Source organism: Carya illinoinensis, chromosome 3 (genome assembly GCF_018687715.1).
Source record: "Carya illinoinensis cultivar Pawnee chromosome 3, C.illinoinensisPawnee_v1, whole genome shotgun sequence".
Classification (NCBI taxonomy): Eukaryota; Viridiplantae; Streptophyta; class Magnoliopsida; order Fagales; family Juglandaceae; genus Carya; species Carya illinoinensis.
Genome location: NC_056754.1, coordinates 3,170,041 through 3,193,971, shown reverse-complemented (window position 1 = coordinate 3,193,971; position 23,931 = coordinate 3,170,041). Strand labels below are relative to the sequence as shown.

Sequence of the window (23,931 nt, the reverse complement as noted above, 5' to 3'; positions counted from 1 at the left end):
TGGTTCCGGAGTCCTTGAAATACTGCGGAAACATGCAGAACCTGGATCTCTCAGCCAACGACCTGTACGGTACGATACCTAAAGAAACATGTACCTGGTTGCATTACTTAGTAACCTTGGATCTATCTCATAACGGTCTTTCCGGTCCTATCCCACCCGAACTTGCAAATTGTACATATTTGAATAGTCTGATGATGTCGGATAATAAGCTCTCTGGTACCATACCTTACGGGCTCTCTAGTTTGCAAAGGCTGAAACAATTTTCAGTGGCGAATAATGATCTTACGGGCAGGGTACCGTTGTATTTCGACAGGTTTGATAAGGCCAGTTTTACTGGGAATGATGGGCTTTGTATGAAACCTTTGGGGAAGTGTGGTGGGTTGAATAAGAAAGATTTGGCGATTATAATCGTTGCCGGAGTGTTTGGTGCGGCGGGATCTCTGTTGCTGAGTTTTGGGGTGTGGTGGTGGTACCATTTGAGGTTGAGGAAGAGGACTGGGAGAAGGTAATTTGCTACCATTTATGTTAGGTTACGTAGATGTTTTCTTTACGTTTTATGTGTGACAAATGTTAAAATATAACCATTTTTACGTATTTTTTTTATGTATTTTATTGATATGATTAATTAAATTAATTTTTTTAATATATAATTAATCATATCATTAAAATATATAAAATAATTCGTAAATTTTTTTTTAATATATAATTAATTATATCATTAAAATATATAAAATAATTTTTCGTAAAATTTTTATTTATATTTATCCAGTACTTCTATGTACGGTCGGGCCGCGGAGCAGTGGGGAGTCGGCTGGCCATGTCAGCCTATATATTAAAAAAAAATGAAACAGGCAGACCAAAACACCCTTTGATCTTTGTCTTCGTGTGGAGTCTGGACTCTCTGATTTCACTTCTGCCTCGTATTCTTCTTCATGTGGGAGTGCCTCTGGTCTTCGTTTTTGCCATATGCCCTGACCCACTTGCAACTCTGACCATTTATGATTCCTACCTAGCTCTTAAATCCAATGCATCCACTCATGAATTTTGATAAGACACAGAAAAATCAAAAGAAACAGAATTTTTGTCTCGCAGTCGTAGCAACATAATACAAGATACCAAGAAACCCAACAAAAAAAAAATTACAGATAAAACCATCATCTTCCTCTCTCTTTTTTTAAATGACAAGAAGAGAGAAATTGGTCATTCACAAAATCTCGCCGAGCTTAAATTCTGGGAAAACTTTTTCTCTCAGAGAAAGAAGAAAATGGAAACTAAAAGTAAAAAGCTAGTTCATAGGGGCATTACGGCGATCTCGCATGCATTAATAATGGGATTTTCACCCATTTCAAACGAACAGGTTGAGGACGAGCTTTCGCTCCCCTCCATGTCCATTTTGATCTGCCAAGATATTTTCGAAGCACGCGGTCGTCACGGACTTCTTGGAATTCATGAAGGAAGTGTCCGGCCGCCGGATCTCCGTCTTCTGGGCCAATAACTTGGCTGGGAAATTGGAAAGAGGTTAAATAGAAGGGGGTGAATGTGGAAGTCTGAGGGAGGAAGCTCTGGTCTTCGAATGGAGGGAGAGGATGTGGAAGACGAATGATAGGTTTCTCCACTTGATCAAAACGAACCGTTTTCTCCACTTACAAAACGAATCGTTTTATTTTCCACATAGGCAATGTTCCCCTGCGGTTACACATGCCACTTGCCTTTAGCATTTTTGTTATTTGAATTACGAATTTACGAGATTGTCTATTGGTAATTTGATATGAAAAATTATATTTATAAATTTCATATATCATATATCATATATCACTCTTTTTATTAAATATATGATATATAAATAATGAGAGAATAATTTTATTATTTAAAAAAAATTTTTAAAAAATTAAAAAATTAAAAAAAAAAAAAATGTAGCGCGTGAGGCTTATTAATAAGACAGCTCATTTGGTATTGCTCGGCCTCAGAGTCGGAGGGTGGCTGCCCCTGCCCATTATTAAGGAGTTGCATTTCGCTGATTTGCCTTTGGTGAAACGGGGTTCCTTTTGTCTTTTTGTATTCGTGTCGCGCAGGAAAGGAGAGGAGAGGTGGTCCCCCGGCCCGGCCCCATCGGATAGGACGGGACGCTGCTTGTCTACCTTTCTAGCATGCGGGGTCAACGACATGATATTTTTCAAATTTTGAATTCACACCGTTGCCGTCAGCCATGAGTTTCTTTTGTGCCAGGTTTTCTCTTTTGAAGTGAAACGCTTCAGACCGGATACTCCTATAAGTGGAGAACAACGGAGACCAATTGGTCTGTGCCACGTAAGGGCTAAAATTTTAAACTACTACGCCGCGATGCAGGGGAAAATTCCTGCCGAGAACAACGCTCGCACACCCATTTTCTGTCTCTCTGTGTCTCAAACTGAAATCCTCTCTCTCTCTCTAGTCTCTCCCTTTCACAAACCCTAACATTACCAGCTAAATCTGAATCTTCTGGGCTGGCCATAGAGTACTGCAAGCAAGCAACACGCAGAGATCAAATTCCTGGGACCCCAAGTTCGTCAAGGTCGACCACCATTTTCGATTATTCTGGTCCGTATCAATTTCTCCTCATTTTCCCTTCATTTTTTGTTTGTCTATGCCTATTCGTATGCTCTAATAGCAACCATTTAGGATAGACCAAATTCTTGTGCAAGCAAGCAGCCCGTGAACTTCGAAATAGCTTTGATTCTTTCTTCCAGTACAGTGTTTAGTTTTTCAGATGAATTTGTAGAACGAGTAGGTAGAACAATTAGTAAGAAAATGAGGGGAGAATTTTCCCTCAAATCTATCCTCTAAATACACCTGAATCACAACTCTTTTTCTGTAGTTGAACAAGATTATAAGTCACCTGTTTAGTTTATCAACGTTATTGGTGGAGTCAGTTATTGTAGTCATTACTGTAAAAAGGAAGAGAATAAGAAAATAAATTTATCTGTTAAATAACCTTTATATTTCATCAAGGGAATATATTTGAGGGATGATTTACACTATTCAGCTGTCACTCATATAATAAGGTTAATCGTGAGAATGAAGAAAACCATCAAGGGTGGGTGTTATCATTTCATCTAAGGTCTCTCTCTTCTCATTATGGAATGGAAGTAGTATTTTAACTCCCAGTTCATTGCTTAACTTGATGAAATAACCCCTATTTATATTTATTTTCCCTTTATTGATGAAGCTTGAAGTTGTACGTGAACTATTAGTTGAAGACTTACAAACTGGGGACCGGTTGGAGGCTCTCATTTATCCAGCCATATATTTGAAGGTTTTCTTTGATGCCTTTTTTTTTTTTATTCCTGCTTATGTCTTCAAGTTGATTCTTGCAACCCATTTTCATATATTTTTCTTATGCAGTCGATAAACACAGGGCAAATTCCTTGCTTTGAAGGTTGGGGTCATCACTGGCCAAACAGGCATGCTGAGATTTCCCCATGCCTTCGGTGGAAGTTCACAACTTTCGGTTGGAAAGTGGCTTCCAATAGCTAGCTCTGCAAACATAATACTCTCTAGATCAAATGTATCCTACCCACCTCCATTAAGAGAATGAAAAACAAAATGATAGAACAGCTTCAAGGGTGAATTACTTCCTTCGGCCAAGAACAATGCTTTGGGGAAAATATAATATATCGCAAGAGCTTTGATCTTGTTGTCTTCAGATGGTTTGGTATAAGACGAACAGTTCTTTCATTTCTTATTCATAATTTGTTTTGCAACAGAAAAATCCTTGCCTAAAGAAGCATATGATTTTGCAGTTGTTCCTAAAATCTTTAAGGTCTCTTGCCTACATAGTTTAATGAATTGTACCAATTGGTAGTGCAATTGATATGAGCAGGCAGCCTGCCTGCTTAGAGGATTCGTACAAACACGAGATGAGGTTGGTGTTTGAGTTGGTAGTTAGAAAGGATGGTGCTATTCTTCACAAGCTTATTTGATTTTTTTTATGTTACAGTTAATGACAGTGGAGATGAAGGCTTGTTAGGATGGAGATAAAGGTTTATTTGGAGCCGTTGAATAGCTGGACAGAACTGCGCTTTTGAATATTTAGACAGATGTTGAATATCTGGATACATTCCAATGTTTAATATTTTTTGTCATTAAGCTTTTGGCTATTGTGCAATCTTCTCCAATGTGTATTGCAGATATATTGTGCAATCTGAGAGCAATCTAATATAATGGCTAATGGAGCTGCTGATATATTGTGTATTGCTGATATAATGTCCAGGAACATGTTTTTTTCCATGTAACGTCCATGTAAAGTTGTTTGTCTAGGAACATGTGTTGGCTTTTAACTATTGTGTATTGCTGATATTATTTTTGTTATTATTATTATTATAATATATAATAATAATAATAATAATTAGCACAATGGCTTGTTTACACAAGAATATATGGACCGACATTGGAACTTTAACATAATGCTCATTACATTACAAAACATTAGCATTACATACTGGAGAAGTACATTCAGTCTTTCATTACATTTAAAAAGATGTAGATACATTCCAAAAGTACTAGTTTGGATTACAAAATTTAATACAAAATAATTACAGCACAAATCATAACAAAACAGAACCATGACGATAATAAAACTGGTCTCTCCAAATCAGCTTGGTCTTTTGCTCTTGAAGTCCAAGAAGTTGAACCATTACCGCTGTCAGAGTGTTTCATATCGCTTTTTCGTGTGTTTCATATCGCTTGAAAAACTAGCATCGCTGTCAATGCAACTGCACATGTAAAAAAGGCAAAGATTTCTCTGAAGTAATGCCATGACAGGAAATAATCTCACATTGGATGCTTATGACATTAAATAATGAACCATGAGTCTAGAATGACACAAACATATAGGGTAGTCCAGAACCCAACAACCATGAGTCCATGAATATTAACCTGTTTTATCCCACAAGAGAAACATAAGCAACTCTGAAATAGACGGGATGCCTAAAAAGTATTCTCCTCAACAACACCTGTATTAATTAGCTCAAGAAATACAACAACCAAAACACCACACAGATCCATTGTTTGATACCATATTCATAGTCTTTAATTTGGATATTCTTCAATTTATTTAAAAAAAAAAATTGGATATTCTTCAACCGATGAGATGAACACCCTAATGCCATTATTAAAATAAAAACATCTTCCCAAAAACACAAACCCAAAATAATCTGGAAATTTTTTTTGAGGGGGAAGAAAAAGTAATATATAAGAAAAAAATCAGTGACGGCGGGTACTAATCTAAAAGGTTGAAGGAAAAACATGCATGGAACCTTCATGAAAGATTTCCCATTATAATTGCCTATCAATAATATATTAAAGGTAATTGATCTAACTAAACCATGCATTGAAGATATATAGCCCGTATAATATTAATTTCTGCTTGTAATTATTAGTGGATCCAGATCGATTCAGGCCATATACTTCTTCCATTCAGTGCCATATACAGTCCTAATATATATAGTCCTGCAACAATCTAGCTTCATGAAGAATGTAGCTGTTGTAATGAGGAAGAAGACATGTTGAAAAAGAGGACTCTGGGGGTTGGATCCCTCGAAACTGTCCTTATCAATGCATATGAATCTATGAGAACTTTTATCAAACACTTTCCCTGCATATTCTTATTTCTTTTATGCAGCAGTTTATTACATTCAGCCGATTCCCTTATTACATAACAACAGCTATATTATACATCACATAGATTTACAAGAAGGTGGAAGATGACACACGCAAACACCCTTCAATGAAAACTCAAGCATTGCAAACAGTAAACAATCAACAGAGTGGGTGACTTACGGTGTGAGATAACAAACAGATAGGTTGCAAGGAAAAAAACCAACACATTAGAGAAATGGAAAAAGAAGGAAAAACAGAAAGGAAGAGACGAAATCCTCAGAGAGAGAGAAAGGTGACTTACGGACCACGAAGTGGTTTCGGTCGACGAGGAATCCGAGATCGGGAGTGGGTTTCGGTCGACAAAGAATTCGAGATTGGCAGTGGGGAACGGAGTCAACGGTGGCCCCCGATTCTCGAAGGCTTTATTGGCACAAAGAGAGAGAGAGAGAGAGAGAGAGAGAGAGATAGTTTTTGGGGTGGGGGGGGGGTGGGGGAAGGAGGACGGAGTCACACGAAGTGAGATTTTTTTTTTTTTTTTGAAATCCCATGCAATGCGATCTATCCGTTTTTTCTTGTGACTTCTACGTGGCATGTCTCTATTTGACTCCGTTGGTTGAAGAATAACGGAGGCTCCTGCGGGAAGGTTTTCTCTTTTGAATTATCGAGTTGTATGGATATCCGATATCCTATTAGAAAAAGGATAACACATAATACTTTTTACAATACATTTAATGATTATATTTTAAAATAAAAAATATAATTATAAAATATCATATAAAAATAATACTATTTTATAAAAATACCTTCAGTTTACATAATGTGTTGTGATTCGTGAAAAGTATTGTGAAGAGTATTGTGTATATCAATACTCTTTACTTAATTTATTAAAAATATTCTATAAAAAAAACTTATTAAAAATATAAACATAAAAAATAAATAAATTTAAGATTTTAATTTTTCTCTTTTAATTTTTTGAGCATCTTTTATTTTAAATATAAATATTTTCAATTTTGTTAATGGAATTACTTAGAACGAATTATAAGATAAAGCCACCCATGGATTGATGCTTAATAGCCTATAGGTGTAATACTTGGATTCAATATATTGCAATATATACATCTTTAAGAGAAGTGCTAAGCCACACAAATGTTTTATAAAAATAAATTTATAAATTTAAATAGTTTCATGTAATACATTAGATTTACTTAATAAAAATAATTTTATAATTCATGTAATATGTTAGATCTGTTTTACAATAATTTTATAATATGATGTACAACATAAAATTATTTGTGATTAAAGTATCTATTAATGCGAGCCAATTTAATAGGAAGTCATATTGATTTTGTTGGTGAAATACACAATAAATAATGAAAATTACAATGAAATTAACATTCAAACGAAGCCAATTTGAATTGAGGCACTGCAATCTTACTTTTTTTTAAAGAGATTCAAGCCTTTTATAGTGTTCAAAGTCTCAAATTAACTGGTACATCAGAATTTCTTTTGACTTGACTCATCTAGGATACAACAACTCAACTGATTATCGTATAACTCGAACTAACTCTACACAAGTAGTTTAGCCCAAAACTCTACTAAAAGAACACCTCTTTTTAATCTAAAAAATACCCTCAAAAAAATATCTACACACTTTTCGTTATTTCTCTCTATCTCATGTGAAAAAGACATACCAAAATTGAATACTAGAGGCTAACGACACAACTGGTAGCCAACTTCCCATTGAGAAAGAACCACACAGGTTTAATTTCTACTCGTGCATTTATAACATTGTTTTTTATACTGTACCGTACCGGCCGGTACGGTCGGTATATTCCATACCGGTCACTGGTCCGGTATAGATATGGTACTTGTTTTGTACCGACTAAAATACCGGTCGTTCTGGCCTGTATCGGTCGGTATTTTGGCCTTTATCTTTTTTTTTTTTTTTTTTTTCATTTTTTCAAGTTGTAATCTCATTTTTTGACCCCCAATTCATACCAACCTATTTATAATTTATATATACATATGTATTCATGTATAATTTATTTATATATCGACTATCTCGAAACGGTACCAATACCAAAATATTTAGTTCCAATGTCTTGACCGGTACGGTATTCAAAACATTGATTTATAAAACATATCGTACATCCGGTTTTAAAAGCTAAACGTAAGAAATTTTTTATTTAAGACTCTTGATTGCAGGCCTTAAAAGATATGATTGCAGGCCTTAAAAGATATGAGTAATACCACATACAGTCGTGAAATGTGCAAACGTCACGTAATCGCTTTAAAAAAGAGTGGGGTCTACGATTAAAAAGTTAGCTTTTTTTTTTATGTGAATTCCGTATTAATTCATTTTTTTAAAGAGACTACACGGTACTTACACAACCACGATTGCAAATATTATTTCTCTAAAGCTATAGATGTAAACTTAAAAATAAAAACTGATCCCAATTGCTTTTTTTTCTTTATTGCCTTAAAGAATGTTTAGAAAAAAATCGAACGGGAAAACAATGGAAATAAAAGATGTTGTAACAGTTATCCTCAAGAATACAAGAAGGAAAAAAAAAAAAAAATTGAATGGAAGCTTAATGACAAAAGAAACAGCAATAATAAAAATGTTAATAATAAATATTATTTATTAAAAAATATCAACAAACTGCTAAAGCAATTAACTTGTGAACTAAAAGAAATAGTGTATTTTATGATATCATATTTGATACGGAAATATCTCAAAATGTATCCAATTATAGATGTAAGTCCCTTGATGAATGAATGATAACAATTTCTCTTAATAATAAAAAAAATTAACTTATGAACTATTTTTAAAAAAAATCATTTAACTTGTGAAGTAATTATTCTAAAACAAATATTCAAATTCACATCCAAAATGACTGAGAGAAGTTGGTGGGTGGTTGAATTTAGGGGTGAAGGCCGATGGTTTCAGTTCAGTAAAGGTGAGGAAATCCATTGATAACTACCACACGTGGATAGAACTGGCTGGTAAAGGGGAAGGAAACTAGCGACGTCGGTTTCGGCGTGATCCGAGTTGGTCTTCAGTGTCCCTTCAACATCACGAATGGTGCAAACTCAGAAATGGAGATGCAAAATGCGATGGGGCGGAGAGAGAGAGAGAGAGAGAGAGAGAGAGAGAGAGAGAGAGAGAGAGAGAGAGAGAGAGAGAGAGAGAGAGAGAGAGAGAGAGAGAGAGAGAGAGAGAGAGAGGAGGTTTGCTACAGATCAGCCACTGTTCACGACTGATCCGTAGCACACCTTACGTGTAAATTTGTTATTGTTGTTGTTGTTGTTGTTTTTTTTTTTTTTTTTAAAATAAAAACAAGACCGATGTGCATCCCCTCCCCCTACCCGATTCCCTCTCTCAACTCACCCAGCTCCGCCGTGCGTCACCTGCAGTCACCGACCACCACCATCAGCTCCCCCTCACGCCGGCCAACTTCAAGCCTCCACGGTAGCCCCCAACCGGGTACTCCTCCCTCCTAACCACCACCATCGAGCCCAGCCAAGCAATCCGCATTGCGTTCAGCCTCTGTCCACCATCGTCGGCCACCCAGCAGCGCCATCGACCACCTCACCGGCTCTCCCTCACACTGCCGACCCTCTAGTCACCTTCGAGCGTCCACGACAGCCCCCACGCGCAGCCCCCTCTCCTCTCCCAAAATGGGTCTTACATGAACTTAGCCACAATGCCGCCGCCGTCGTACGCCAGCCCAGCCACCACCACCGAGCCCTACGACCTCCCAGCAATTCCCATCGTCCCTCGAGTCACGGCAACCCTCTCCTCCCTCTCCATCGCAGCTCACAATCCGAAATGGGTCTCCCAATTTCTCGCCACGATGCCGCCGCCGTACGCCAGCCCAACCACCACCAACGAGCCCCACGACCTCCCAACAATCCCCACTGTTGAACCTAAGTCACCCCCTCCTCCCTCTCCATCGCAGCACACATACTCCCGGCCGTTTGCCATTTTTGGGTGTGGGGGGCTTTAGGGTCTTGGGGTTAGGGAGAAATTAGACAATTTATTTAGGGAGAAATTGGTAACTTTGCTTAGCCACGTAAGGTGTGTTTTGGCTGATGCCAAATAGTGGCTGATGCCAATACTTTTTCTTAAACCAAACAACAATGTTTCATTCTAAATTTATTTTCTAAACAATATTAGTAAAATGAAATCGTTTCACTTGATATAATATATAAAATATGTGAAACGACATCATTTTATCTAAAAGATATAATTTATAATCGATTGGTGCAGCAGTTCGAACTAACTACGGTGATTTTGACATAATTCTACTATTGTCAAACCAGTTTTATGTCGATTTTTGCCAATTTCATGCTCCGACGGTTACGGTCGGTTTTAACGATTTTTGTAAGGCCTTAATTAAATTATGCTAAAAGCTTCGCAACTTCCATAATATATTAATCACTTATGCTAGGGACAGTCGCTGCTTGCAAACGGAAGGCAGTCAGCTGCCATGTCAGCTGTTATATATTTTTTTCTTTAAAAAAAAAATAGAAATTGAGAAGATGAAATTGTGAAGCTTGTTCTGAAATTGAAGAAAAACGATGAACACTCTGTTTTTGAGCTGCTTTTTGCATTTGGAGCTAACTTTAGCTTTTGTTTACAATGTTCGTGGTTGTTCTTCCGGTTGATCTTATCTGCTATTCTTCCAGTTTGATAAAAGTGAAAGTTAGTTCCTTTCTTGCATAATTACTTTTCTTGGGATAACTGATTAGTAGGCCTCTAGGCTTTTTTCTAATTCATGATTATGGTAAACACAGATAAAGATCAAATGGCTTATGCTTTATGTTGCTTTAAAAACCCACTACCTTGGTTTGCCGTTCTTGCTCCATTAATATTCCTGATTTCTGCTGGTTTCTCAGGCTAGGGTTCTCATCCTTGTTCCAGCTTTCATCTACAGTATTTATCTTGTATGCTATTTACTTCACATTCTCAAAACACAAACCAGTGGTAGCTGAGAATCGAGAAGAGGATATAGGTTCTGAACAAGAAAGTTCATTGCAGATGGAAGATGCGTCAAAAACTTAGCCCGAAAGTGAAACTAAACACAAGAGGACAAATCCGAAACACATAGAGAAGGAGGAAATGGGGCAAACAAAAAAAAAAATTAAAACGATGTCGTTTTACATTTTCCACGTCAACAACGTTTATCCCGCGCTTGTGCCATCCGACTGCATCCAGCTTTTTTCTATATTAATATTCACTTCACGACTACAAGCGTTTGACCGCACCAAGTCTTTTCGTGTCCCACCTAAAATCTACACCATCCTTCGGAGGAAAAAGCTATTCATAGTACATACTAATAGGACTGTACAAATAAATCGTAAACCCAACCCGGCCCTTTTTTGACCCGACCCGACACAAAATATCAACTCGTTTACTTGAAAAATCGGAAACGGGTTATACCGTAATTGTTTCTAATTTTATTGGGTAATACTCGTAACCCGTTTTCACACAAAATGTGCAGCTCGCTCTCCCTTGGCGTTGGTCTGTTCGCAATTTTCACAGTTGAGATTCTCTCCGTCGGCATTGATCTGTTGTTCAGAAGGTCTCCCTCATCTATAGGTATTACTCTCTCTCTCTCTCTCTCTCTCTCTCTCTCTCTCTCCCTCTCGCTCGCTTTGTTATTGTGAATCTGTGATTTTTGTGCATGTATGCGGTATGTGTGGATGTTTTCTTTAGGTTATCTTTTCTTTGGGTTTCCTGGGATGGGGTCATAAAATTTCTTCGGGTGTTGAAGTTATCCTCATTACTGACTGCCTGCGTCTCTGCCTGGGAGGCTCGATGGCGATGAAAATCAGAGAAGGGCCAACAGATCACAGCCCCAAACTGCAATGAAGAAAAATCGAGAGAGAGAGAGAGAGAGAGAGAGAGAGAGAGAGAGAGAGAGAGAGAGAGAGAGAGAGAGAGAGAGAGAGAGAGAGAGAGAGATCTTACCGGCGTTGCTCAGGCTGTCGGGCTCAAATCTGGACTGTGAGAGTTTGGGGTGAATCTTGGGGTGGTTGATCCGAAATCAATGGTGGCTGTTGGTGGATCTTCAGCACAAGAGAGAGGGCTCGACTGACATCTCAGAAATCAGGTACAAGCTTGTGTATGCACTGACTCTCAGAACAAGAAAGAGAGAGAGAGGGAGACGGAGACAGACCGCAATGGATCGAAATTGCTATCGGGTCGAGTATCGAGTACGGATAAACGGAATGCATCTAGAATCGGGTCGGTTAGGAATATCTTGTTACCGGGTCGGGTCGGATATGTGAACAGTCCTACATACCAATTGACATCTTGCAAACGTAACATCCAGCTATCTGTTGAATGTAAAATCGAATTGAGGTGAGTTAAAATAAAAATTAAAAATTAAATAAAATATTATTAAATATATAAAGTTGCAGAGAGGGCGGAGTTTTTTTTTTTTTCCATCTGGGTTGCATGGGATAGAATGGAGAGCAGGTATGATCTCCTGCAGGGAAGCACATGATAGATAAAGTATGGAGTCTACGTGGAGGTCACCCATTAAAGGGCTGCTATTAGTAGTAAAATAGTTGGACTGGTTATAAGATTAACTCAAAACTACGCATACAGATTGACACCTTGCAAACGTAACATTTACTGCTTCATCTTTGACCACTCTCCCGTTTCAGAATTTTCAAAACCCCAACCCTTATGACTCGTCTCCGTTCCATCAATCTCATCGTGGAAAGATACTATTATTTTTTTTTGAAATTCAATCCCCGTCGATCACGAAACTAAACCATATTACAAGTTAGGCTACAATTCATGCGGAATTTTGTTGCAAAAAGACTTGGTTTTTCAAACCAACGACTCTGCAGGATCAGGATGAACGACGAAGTCTCCTTTATTCCTTGAAATCCAATCACGCATTTAAGTTTTTGAAAGTAGATATATTTTTATGTCATTATAAGTTATAAATATTATATTAATTTCCATTACAATATTTGATGTTATGAAAATTGTTCATCTCTCTGCAATAAGATGTTTTAAGATTAATATATAATGAATGATCCATTTTCTAATGATGGTATTTAAGATTTTGGTGTGTATGATTGCAATATTATTATCTTTATAATCATATGATTTAAACCAATATCTAAACCAATACGACCGTTTCGATCCACCCACATGTAAAAATCCACCTACAGTCCCAAACCTTCTCCGCCCAGTACTCCCAAATGGAAAAAAAGAGCCAGTTTCTGATTGGCTGTCTAGAAAAGGAAAATTCCACAGAGATAAACTTCAAAGACGGCTAGGGTATGATTTCTAGTGGAGCATCCTGCATCCAACCAGGCATTCTCAGTGGACCTGGTCAGTCTACAGCCTTTTGGTCAAAAAAAATCCCTTTCCTTTAATTAGAGTCCTCTAATCAAACAAACCTTAGTCAAACAAGTTGTAATTATTAATCAGATCTAGTACACACTAACCCATTGAAAAACAATTCATCAACCATGAGTCTATACCAACAATAATTACACCATCCCACCCCACTCCTTACGGAATTGTGAGAGATGCCACTTTTCCAGTATTTAGTCTCCTACCGCACCAAGTCAATGGCCCTGATTTCTCCCCCTTACTGCTTCCAACAGTTGTACGCGTAAACATTCATCGCCTTTCTTGGACCTTTTTATGGTTTTGAGTTCTTAGAAACTCTAAATTTGAAAATTGGGTGCTGGTTTTGTTTCGCTTTTGATGATCAGCATGATAAGTTTGAGCGATGCCAAGAAGTTTCTCGTGATATTTAACTTTGTTGTCCTGCCGATTGCGTTGTTTCTGGCGTGTTGTGCTTCTTCGGCGCAGGTGGTGGAGGACGACTTCAAGTGCCTCGAAGGTTTGAAGAACTCATTGAAAGATCCACTGGAGAAGCTCAGCTCTTGGAGCTTCAACAACAGGTCCGCGGGCTTCATATGCAAGTTCGTTGGGGTCACCTGCTGGAATGAGCGCGAGAATCGCATATTAGGCCTCCAACTCCGCGACATGAACCTGTCGGGCACGTTTCCGGAGTCCTTGAAATACTGCGGAAACATGCAGAACCTGGATCTCTCAGCCAACAACCTGGACGGTACGATACCTAAAGAAACATGTACCTGGTTGCATTACTTAGTAACCTTGGATCTATCTAATAACGATCTTTCCGGTCCTATCCCACCCGAACTTGCAAATTGTACATATCTGAATACTCTGATGATGTCGGACAATAAGCTCTCTGGTACCATACCTTACGGGCTCTCTAGTTTGGGTAGGCTGAAAGAATTTTCAGTGGCGAATAATGATCTTACGGGCAGGTTACCGTCGTATTTCGGCAGGTTTGATAAGGCCGGTTTTACTGGGAATGATGGGCTTTGTGGGAAACCTTTGGGGAAGTGTGGTGGGTTGAATAAGAAGAATTTGGCGATTATAATTGCTGCCGGAGTGTTTGGTGCCGCGGGGTCTCTGCTGCTGGGTTTTGGGGTGTGGTGGTGGTACCATTTGAGGTTGAGGAAGAGGACTAGGAGAAGGTATGGGTTTGGAAGAGATGATGATTGGGCTGAGAGGTTGAGGGCTCACAAGCTTGTTCAAGTTTCCTTGTTTCAGAAACCGCTTGTCAAGGTTAAATTGGCAGATTTGATGGCGGCCACCAACAATTTCAGCCCAGAAAATATAAGTATTACCACTAGAACGGGGACTACCTATACGGCAGTGCTGCCTGATGGATCGGCACTTCTGATCAAGCGTTTGAGTACTTGTAAGCTTGGGGAGAAGCAGTTTCGTTTGGAGATGAATCGATTAGGCCAGCTTAAACACCCCAATTTGGCACCCCTTTTGGGGTTTTGTGTGGTGGAGGAAGAAAAGCTCTTGGTCTATAAGCACATGTCTAATGGGTCTTTGTATTCTTTGTTACATGGAAGTGGGGATGCATTGGACTGGCCAAGTAGGTTTAGGATTGGCTTGGGTGCGGCAAGGGGTCTTGCTTGGCTGCATCATGGGTGCCACCCTCCAATTTTGCATCAGAACATATGCTCCAATGCGATCCTTATTGATGAGGATTTCGATGCTAGGATAATGGATTTTGGGTTGGCAAGGCTGATGACTACTTCTCATTCCGATGAAAGTAGTTATGTCAGTGGCGATTTGGGAGAACTTGGTTATGTAGCTCCAGAATACCCGAGCACATTGGTTACTTCCCTGAAAGGAGATGCTTATGGATTTGGGGTGGTACTTCTTGAATTGGTAACTGGTCAAAAACCTCTTGATGTCAGCACTGCTGAGGAGGGATTTAAGGGCAACTTGGTGGATTGGGTGAATCAACTCTCTTCTTCTGGTCAAACAAAAAATGCCATCGATATGGCTCTTTGTGGAAAAGGGCATGATGAGGAAATTTTGCAGTTCCTGAAAATTGCATGTAATTGTGTGGTTTCTCGGCCCAAGGACAGGTGGTCTATGTACCAGGTTTATCAATCATTGAAGAGTATGTCCAGAGATGATGGTTTCTCTGAACAAGACGATGAATTTCCACTGATATTTGGTAGACCAGGAAATGATTCTGGAGCAATGAAGGAAGAAGCATGACAAAGTGGTTTTGAGGATTTCTACATCTTGTGGTAAAGGTTTGAAGGATCTTAACTAATGTAAATGGTGTCATCTCCATTCTAGCTAGTTTTGTTCCATTTTTACATATAGCTGTGTCATTCAATAAAATACTTAAAAACCGAAGGTTAAAAATATATTTGCCGTTTAATGTATGAAATACAGCCTCTAAAAAGAGGCTGAGAGTCTTCAAGACACTTGGGATAAACTCCCCTGCTGGTTGCTGCCTGCCTGCCATTTAACATCAGTATGCCATTAAAGGAATCATTCACCTTATTTACAGCCTTATCATTTAAGCTCTCTGAAGCATTAAGATCCCGTACCCATGTTCCCAGAATACCTGAGATACTCTTTTAAATCGATACTGGTTTGCTTTAATAGCAATGGCTTCCACAAAATATGTATGTTTTTTTTTTTTTTTTTTCCTGTACATGAAACTATTGTTGTTCATACTCCCTACTTTACTTGCTGTCGAAATCCCTTTCATAGTCTGCATTACTCTGCCAATGAAGTACCATTAGTTCTTCAATAAATTAACAGCTCCAAATATGAACTTATCTGCCACAATTTTGGAATGATTTGAGTATCAACAGTGCAATGCACTGGTTGTAGACTTGGCAATATGCATTTAGTCTCTCAACAAATCTTTTTGTTTATTTGCTTAGTCTTTCAACAAATCATTCAGGTAGATTGGTGCCTTGAACTTGTAAGTTTGGCACGTCCCCCTTGAACAGGCAGAACTGAAAAAATCAGAGGTGCTTCCTCGATAACAAATTTCCCTTTCGTGATTCTGTGGCAGAAAGCAGATCAGTGATTATAATTTATAACTGCTGCATGGGTTGTCCTTAGAGCTTGTGGATTATTAACCACTGATTTGCCGTTTGTAACTTGGTATCCGTCTAAAAAAAATGAGAAATTTTACATGAAGCCTGGCACCACACAGATTTATCTAATCAATATGTAATTTGTCATTTTTGTCCGTCTATTTTAATGCTTAAATATGTACGATTAAATAAAAGGGCAAAAAATGATTAAGCACATGTTTGTTAGGTGAAAATGTGTGGTGTAAGGCTTCATTGTAGTACTCTAGAAATATCATGATGAGATCTCATCATTTCTTAACTGGATAAGCAAGAGACTCTATCCATGAGAGACCATGAGAAAAATGCTAAATCCATACTGGATTTCTCTATACAAACCTCTGAATATAACTCACTGATCTTGAAAGTTGGGTTCTAAGGGAAGGGCGTCCAAGTTCATATACAAACGGTTGAGTTTGCACATAAGCCATATAGGACACTCGAAAGAACCATTGAACAATAACAGTGTATTTTTTGAAAATATTCAGCTGTTTTTTTGTTGGGGGAGTGCAGTTTCGATGCCAGTAATTAACAGATGACCTTTCAATGGTGCCATTGTGCCAACACTTTTATAAGGTTATTGAACAATAGCAGGGTATGTTTTGAAAATATTCAGCAATTTTTTGAATCTCGACATTGAAAGAATCATTGAACGATAGCAGGGTATTTTTAAAAACTGGGTCTTATTCTGCGAACTGGGGCCCAAAAAAAAAGGGTTTTGCTAGATACAGTCGGGAAATGCAGTCGGTGTACAGTCGGCTGTACGGAATGAATAAAAAAAAATTATAAAAAAATTATTTTATATTCAGAGGGACCTACATGAATAAAAAAAGTTATAAAAATAATTTTTTTTTTCATGTAGGTTCTGTATTAATTCATTTTTTTCTCCACGACTGCATGCCGATTGCATTTCCCGATTGCAAAAAGTATTTCTCAAAAAAAAAAAGAAGAGGAACAGTTTGTTGCAATGACTAAAAAAAGAATTTAGGGCGCAATTTACAATTTCATTGAATATTAATTTACAAAAATAAAGATTTCAGGAGTATTCAACCAAACAATTATTTTTAGAGCAATGCTACATACAGTCGTAAAATTATAAACGTCGCGCAATCGCTTTGAAAAAGAGTGGAGTCTACGATTAAAAAGTTAATTTTTTTTTTATGTGGGTTCTATATTAATTCATTTTTTTCAAAATAACTGTATACTACTTGCACAACTACGACTGCAAATATCATTTCTCTTATTTTTATACCTGGTGGTAAATCTTCCAAACGCAACGTTTTAAAACGGACTGGATTCGATGCGTCGCTCTCGGATTTCCCCAGTGCAGAAACGACGACGTTCGATGCACGAATACGCAACGTTGTTAGGAAATGGGTTTTCTTCTGTCCTAGTTCTCGCTTCGAACTCGATTATAAGAATTTAAGGCCAAACCGAGATTCTGCTCCGGCAATGGCGGTGGTTTCATCGTCTCCAATTCTCTTGCCACTGCGCATGAACCTTGGCTCATCTTCTCCAAATATTCCTCTCTTCAGTATCTCCTCCAGACCGAGCAATCGGCCTCGACCAATCATCGTCTTCTCTTACAGTAACTTCGTAATTCTTTTGTGTGTGTACAACTTTTTTCAAATTTTGCTGCTTTCTTATTGAACTTTCTCGTTTCGTGTCATGGTAGCAGAAGCGGGAGATGGTTTAGCTAGTGAGGAGAAGAAGTTGTTGCTTGAGCGCTACGGTCTCGACCCTGACGAGTTCTTATCTGAACCTCCTCCTCCTAAGGTTCTCTCTCTCCCTCCTCCGGATTCCCGTTTGGTTGCTGAGAAAACCGAAATGAGGAAGAAATTCGTTATTTTTTGTCTTTAGTTTGTTTGTTAGTTTTTTAATTTCGTTTTAGTCGAGTAAAACTTTCATTTTCCTTTTCTTTTTCTTCCTTGGAATTTTTGGTGGTTTTATATATGAATTTTAGACTAGGAGGAGAAAGGAGCTGCAAAAGAGAGGAAGGGGCAAATCCGTCCAACCACCAGAGGAACCTAAGCCACCACGGGCTACGCATAAGTTGCTTCAGGTATGCCTTTTCTCTAATTCGTCTCTCTTGATCATTTGCTTTTGCAAGGGTGAAAAGCTGATGCCCATAGGACACTAATTCCAAATTAGTATGCGTTAAACAATGTTGGTTTTGAATTCTGATGCAAGCACTGCTGTAAAATGGACTTTTGAATGGTTCCTTTTTCCTACGTGTACTATGTGACGTTCCCTTATCTTCACTGCTAAAGGGCCCTTTAATTGAGGTAGATGCCCGATTTGCAAATCATGGCATGCGGATTCCATATATTGACACTGTCATGGCTATGACTCCAAAAGATGGTTCCTGCCTTTTCCAGTAGCCCTGTAAATTGTAGGTAGAAAACCTAGACAAGGCAATTTACACTATGTTGAACACTAAAATGCTTTCCCCCCCCCCCGGTTATCTTGGCAGTCTGAGGTGTCCTTTGTGCAAGAAATCATAAAGTTTTGGCCATTGCAGGTGCTTGGCGGAAAGGCTCGAAGAAAGAAGTTGTTGTCGCCCAAGGGTATGGATGTACGCCCGATGATGGAAGTTGTGAAAGGTGCAGCCTTTGATATATTGCAGGTACTAGTTTTAGCTTAATCTTAAATTCTACTTACGTTTTTCTTTACAAATGTTTAAGTTTTTATGATCAGTTAGTGTTTTTTGAATTGTAAAACTAGCGGTTGATTAGATAAGGAAAATACTTATATGAAGTATGAACACTCATGTTTGTGATACTAACTTATTCAACACTTTTTAGGCAGCTAGTGGTTGTCCTGCAGCTTTAAGGCCTGGTCGCTGGTTGGACTTGTATAGTGGTACTGGATCTGTTGGGATTGAAGCAATTAGCCGAGGATGCTCTCAGGTACAATCAGTTACCCATTAAGTATCTCTTAAGATCACAAATTATGATGGTTTGATACTTGGAACGTCTACTTAGGGAGCTAGAGCCCAATGGCCCATAAAAATTGCTGGAAATATGCTGCATAATTTTGCTTTAAAAGGTTCGTTGCATTTTTTATCTTGCTGAAATTCCTGCTTCATTGAGTTGAACATTTTCAGGTGCATTTTGTTGAGATGGATCCTTGGGTTGTGTCTGATGTTCTGCGTCCAAATTTGGAATGGACTGGGTTTCTTGATGTTTCAATAATACATACTGTTCGTGTTGAGAATTTCTTGGAACGCGCTGAGCAATTTGTAGGTAAGTGCTACTCTGTGTGTGTGTGTGCACACGTGTGTGGCTGTGTGGGAGATTGTGCATGCATGTACATATGCTTTTAAGAAACATATGCATAAAATTAACCAGAACATTTATCTTGTTGAGGAATGTGTAGTCCAAAATACTGAACAAAAAGTATCAGTCCTGCATGTTGCTTAGAATAATATGATCTGCCAGGACACGTTGAACTTGCTCTTCGAATATAAATTAATAGTTCTATCAAATCGCAAAATCTGCCTGGACCGGGATTATAAGTTTAATAGGGAGCATGGTACTCACTTTTCCGATCAGACTTGTACATCTCAGTGGATTCATGTGGCATCTGCCGCTTTATAACTTGTAGTTGTGGAGCTCAACATACTGAAGGTCTTGCAAACGACACACATACATCAATGTTCAATGTTATTACATTGATAGGACTTTCTTGCTTGCCATTTAGTTAACATAACTTATGACCGATACTGAAGAAGTGTACCCAAAAGACCTCTCGTGCAATGAGATGGATCAGAACTTTTAGCAGCTCATTGACCTCTCCTCTTGATTACATCTCTATCTTCAATAAAATGTTTAATCTCTGGATTCATAACTTCCCCTTTCCATGCATATGCTGATAAGCATATTTCCCAAAATCCTTAAGAGCAAAAAAAGAAGAGTCAGGTGTGGCCAAATTTACACATATTGAATGGTCTGGACATGTATCATGATGCAATAAACATGTGACATGGAATATAGAATAAGTGCATGTTTGGGATTGCGGTAGGAAATATAACTTATAACTTAAGTAATAAGTTCTACTATTAAAAAATTATTTACTGTTTGGTAATCATATGTTTAAAACACTTCCAAACATGTTACGTTTGTTTGAAAACAAATTAAAAAAGTACTTTATGAAGTAGAAATGACGATTATTTAAATTTTTAAAGATTATGATCATATCTTTGAAAGTTTGAAAGTTGTAATTATCTTAAAGTTATAAGGATATTTTCGTCCATTGACAGTTCTTTTAAATTCGAATTACATTCCGCATTATCCGGAAAAACACGTTTGAGAAAAAGCATCATTTTGATACTTTTCCTCAAACGTACTTTTCAGCTTATTTGAGACTAAAAGTACTTTAATATTTAACATCCAAACGACCTAATTTTTTCATTAAAGAGCTTTTAAGAATATTTAAATACTTTTTAAGACTCCCACCGCAACCTCAAATAAGCCTTAAGAAAAATAATTGTTGCTTCAGATCTGTCATGGAGCATAATAATTAAAATAACAAATAGTTAAAGATAAAAATGCTATATAATTGAATTCCCTTTCTATATGTCACAATATAGTTCTTTTTTTCTGTGTAGGTAAAGATGGATCATTTGATTACATTAGCATTACCCCTCCATACACTGAAGTTGACTATGGAGTTCTAATGGGCCAGATTTCAAAGTCACCCTTAATTGGAGATGATACCTTTATTGTAAGCTCAGATTTCATGTGTTCTGCTTTGCTTGGATTTGTATGTTTTAACGGTGTTTCTCTTAATTTGATGAACTTTCCTAGGTAGTTGAGTATCCTTCAAGAACGGACATGCTTGATGCATGTGGATGCCTGGTGAAGGTAATTCTAATAATCATATATATATATAAAATAAAGTTTAGAAGAGCTAATGAATCATCGTAATGACTGCAAAACTGCACATTTTCTGTGGCATGGATGTTAAATTCGATATTTCAAACCGTTGGCAATATGATGTGGGTTTATGGTAAATTTTCTATATCAAAGTGGCTCTACGTATATGCATGATCACCTTCTTCAGTTATGCTTCTGTTAGCACCAAACACGCCTTCTTCATTTTTCCCAGATGGATTGGGTCTACATATATCATTCAAAGAACTAGATATGTGACTCTCAATACGCCAACAAGTATGGTTATGTATTTTGAAGTGATATCTCTGTGTTTTATGGGATTTTAACTGGTAAAATAGAAGCGCAGATAACTGATCGGCGGTTTGGACGGACACACTTAGTGATATATGGACCTACATGGGCCCAGAAGAAAAGGAAGCCTTAAAAGTCACTTTTGGAAGCCAGCAGTAGAAGTTTAACTCAGATCCGCTATTGGAGATGGAAACTGTAACCTGGAACTGAAAAGAGATTGCAGTGGAATACATCGCATCTCCAAAATCTAGAAGTAATTGGTGTACCGTCTTGGAGATGGAAACTGTAACCTGGAACTGAAGAGAGTTTGCAGTGGAAGACATGGCATCTGCAAAATCTATAAGTAATTGATGTACTGTCGTCTCCTGTCGAATTTTTGTCTTGCCACATGAGCTGTAACGGATTTAATGGCGTCATACCATACATACAGTTCAGTCTGATTTATAACAGATGTAGGGAATTCCACAATCTGTATTTGAGTACTTAACAAGTCGGTATAAATTTAAAATTCTTCCCTCTGTTGTTAATTTTGAAGCATCATGGCAAGTTTGAATGTCATTTTTAACTCAATAGAGGCGATTATAGGCGCATAATTTTTAATGTTGGGAATCATTATACGAGTATTTTGAAGTTCATTTGATTGTTGAATGTTTATTTTACAAGTTAAAAAAATAAATAAATAAATCAGCAGTCAAGTAAACTTAAAATGTTCCAGTGGCTTTGACAAAACTTAAATTTAAATTATGGACTGGAACCTGTTTAAAAGACCAATAAGCAGCAGGTTGTTTTGAAGACGGGGAAAAATGAGCTCTCCCCTTCCCCACCTTTGGCTTTTTAAAGTCTCCTCAAACATCTGAAACTTGGATGAGGTAGCTGAAATTTTTGGAACTAAGTTATACCATTAGAGGTAGGTTGCCAGTCATTGGGCGTCAAAAAACTAGGTTGTCAGGGCATCTTCGCTGATTGATTGCATTAACTAATCTTTATAATACAAGGGACTGACACCTAAAATCTATTGGTTTCTGTAGAATAGAATAATCAATGGAGCTTGTGAAGAGCATACATTGTCAGAGGGGCAATGTATACAAATACTAAATACCATGAAGAGAGGAAGATTTTGATATAACGGGGGAAGGTGGACCACCCTCAGTTTGATAATTTGAGATATGTATGGGGAACTGCATCTTTTCTGTTTTCGAGAAGATGAGATGGTTACTTTGTGATGGAAAAAACAAGAAGCAATCAGCCTATCTTCTATATCGAAATATACTTCCTCAAGCTTACCTGAAGCATGCTCATTTTGGACAGAAATGGGCTTGAGTTTGGTCACCAATTCATTGTCTAATTCAAGGCTGATGGGTTCGAAGTTGTATTCTCTGGACTCATTATTAACTGATTCGGATTGGTTTGGGGTCTCTATGTTTCAAATACTTATAGTTAATTACTATTTATTCTCTCCTATTCTGGGACCGGGCAACCTGCGGACGTGTGAGCATCTTGATCTACTTTTGACTCTTCAAACTTATTTTAGTACTTATGCTGTATTCTTTTTAGCTGCCAATGTTTTTTTTTTTTTTTCTCCCTCTTTAGGTTACTAAATTCGGCCATTTTATTGTGAGCTTTCATGGGTGATGTTAACTCTGTTTTCCTTTCCCTCCCATTCCCCCTGTTTGGATTGTTAATAGTAGAGTTAGGGACCACACAAGTAAATTTCTGTAGAGAAGATCCCTTCAGTGGGACCCCAAAGAAATTGGGGGACTTTCACTGGTGAATAATGATTTGTGACCTTGTGGACCTTTCATTTCCCTCATAATTGAAACAGTTACCCCACAATTATAATTGAACTGCAATCCTACTGGAATTGCATAACTATATTCTATTTTAAGGGAATTATGCACTAAAGACTATGAAACTGTGCATTAAATCATCTAGCTTTGAAAAAGACCGTAATTCAATGCTGGATAGAACAATGGAACCTTTATTCTCATAGGCATTGTATTAGGAAGAGAAAAAGGAGGGGGGTGGGGGAGATGAAGGAACTGCTTATCAAAATATTTGTTCATTATGGTGATTGCTTCGATATGGCGATTTAATGTGGGATTTTCTCCAAACAGGTTATTATAATCTATAATCGGTTTAATGGCAGGCAAAAACTTTCTTTTCAGACACCAAGAATGCAATCATTGGGTGTATGTTACTCGTATGTTTGGTGTTTTAAGGTCTTTTACCATAGTATATTCTTCACTGTCTGCATAACGTGTGGCAGTCCTGTCATGTGGTCTAGCACTTAGGAGATTGCGACCGATACTTTCTTCAACCATCACTCTCAGCCATGCTGGTTCATTGCAGAGATTCTTATACTGGATAGGGACTCATTCTATAGTTATCACAAGTGCAACAGATATAATCAGAATTTAGAATCTGCTTATCCCCTTTTACTTTCTCATCTTGTGCTATGACAAATATGAGTGTATATTGTGCAACTTTTTATGAAATCTTTAGAAGGAACCCATAATAAGGAATCTACTCTGCTGTCTCTTGCAAATTTCATAGGCCCTTGTTCTGTTCCACTGCATTTTCGCAGAATTATTTCATATGAGATTGCATGTTTGTCTTCTTACTCCTCTGTAAC

The 23,931-nt window shown here is 37.8% G+C and overlaps 2 protein-coding genes and 2 long non-coding RNA genes across 6 annotated transcripts; 3 read left to right on the top strand and 1 right to left on the bottom strand.

The window, feature by feature from the left end:
- Positions 1-2,273: 2,273 nt before the first annotated feature.
- On the top strand, positions 2,274-4,221 carry LOC122302514. The gene is made up of 4 exons (XR_006240477.1): positions 2,274-2,577; positions 3,206-3,292; positions 3,382-3,901; positions 3,977-4,221. It is a non-coding gene; the product is annotated as an uncharacterized LOC122302514 (long non-coding RNA).
- Positions 4,222-4,426: 205 nt separating this feature from the next.
- LOC122302515 lies at positions 4,427-6,116 on the bottom strand. The gene is made up of 2 exons (XR_006240478.1): positions 5,939-6,116; positions 4,427-4,751 (listed from the first exon to the last, which is right to left on the bottom strand). It is a non-coding gene; the product is annotated as an uncharacterized LOC122302515 (long non-coding RNA).
- Positions 6,117-13,090: 6,974 nt separating this feature from the next.
- Positions 13,091-15,651, top strand: LOC122302512 (inactive LRR receptor-like serine/threonine-protein kinase BIR2). The gene has a single exon (XM_043113809.1). It carries the CDS (start codon positions 13,379-13,381, stop codon positions 15,233-15,235), a length of 1,857 nt encoding a protein of 618 aa, XP_042969743.1. The 5' UTR covers positions 13,091-13,378; the 3' UTR covers positions 15,236-15,651.
- A 1,665-nt stretch (positions 15,652-17,316) lies between these two features.
- Positions 17,317-21,826, top strand: LOC122302511 (putative rRNA methyltransferase YlbH). Of its 3 annotated transcripts, none has more exons than XM_043113808.1 (9): positions 17,317-17,701; positions 17,789-17,889; positions 18,077-18,175; positions 18,635-18,739; positions 18,918-19,022; positions 19,220-19,358; positions 20,723-20,838; positions 20,922-20,978; positions 21,355-21,826. In XM_043113808.1, exons 1-9 carry the CDS (start codon positions 17,566-17,568, stop codon positions 21,430-21,432), a joined length of 936 nt encoding a protein of 311 aa, XP_042969742.1. In that variant the 5' UTR covers positions 17,317-17,565; the 3' UTR covers positions 21,433-21,826. The 3 variants fall into 3 exon arrangements, with proteins under 3 accessions (XP_042969742.1, XP_042969741.1, XP_042969740.1); XM_043113807.1 differs by having other exon boundaries at positions 17,488-17,701; positions 21,347-21,826; XM_043113806.1 differs by having other exon boundaries at positions 17,491-17,701; positions 17,792-17,889.
- The last annotated feature ends 2,105 nt before the right edge of the window (positions 21,827-23,931 follow it).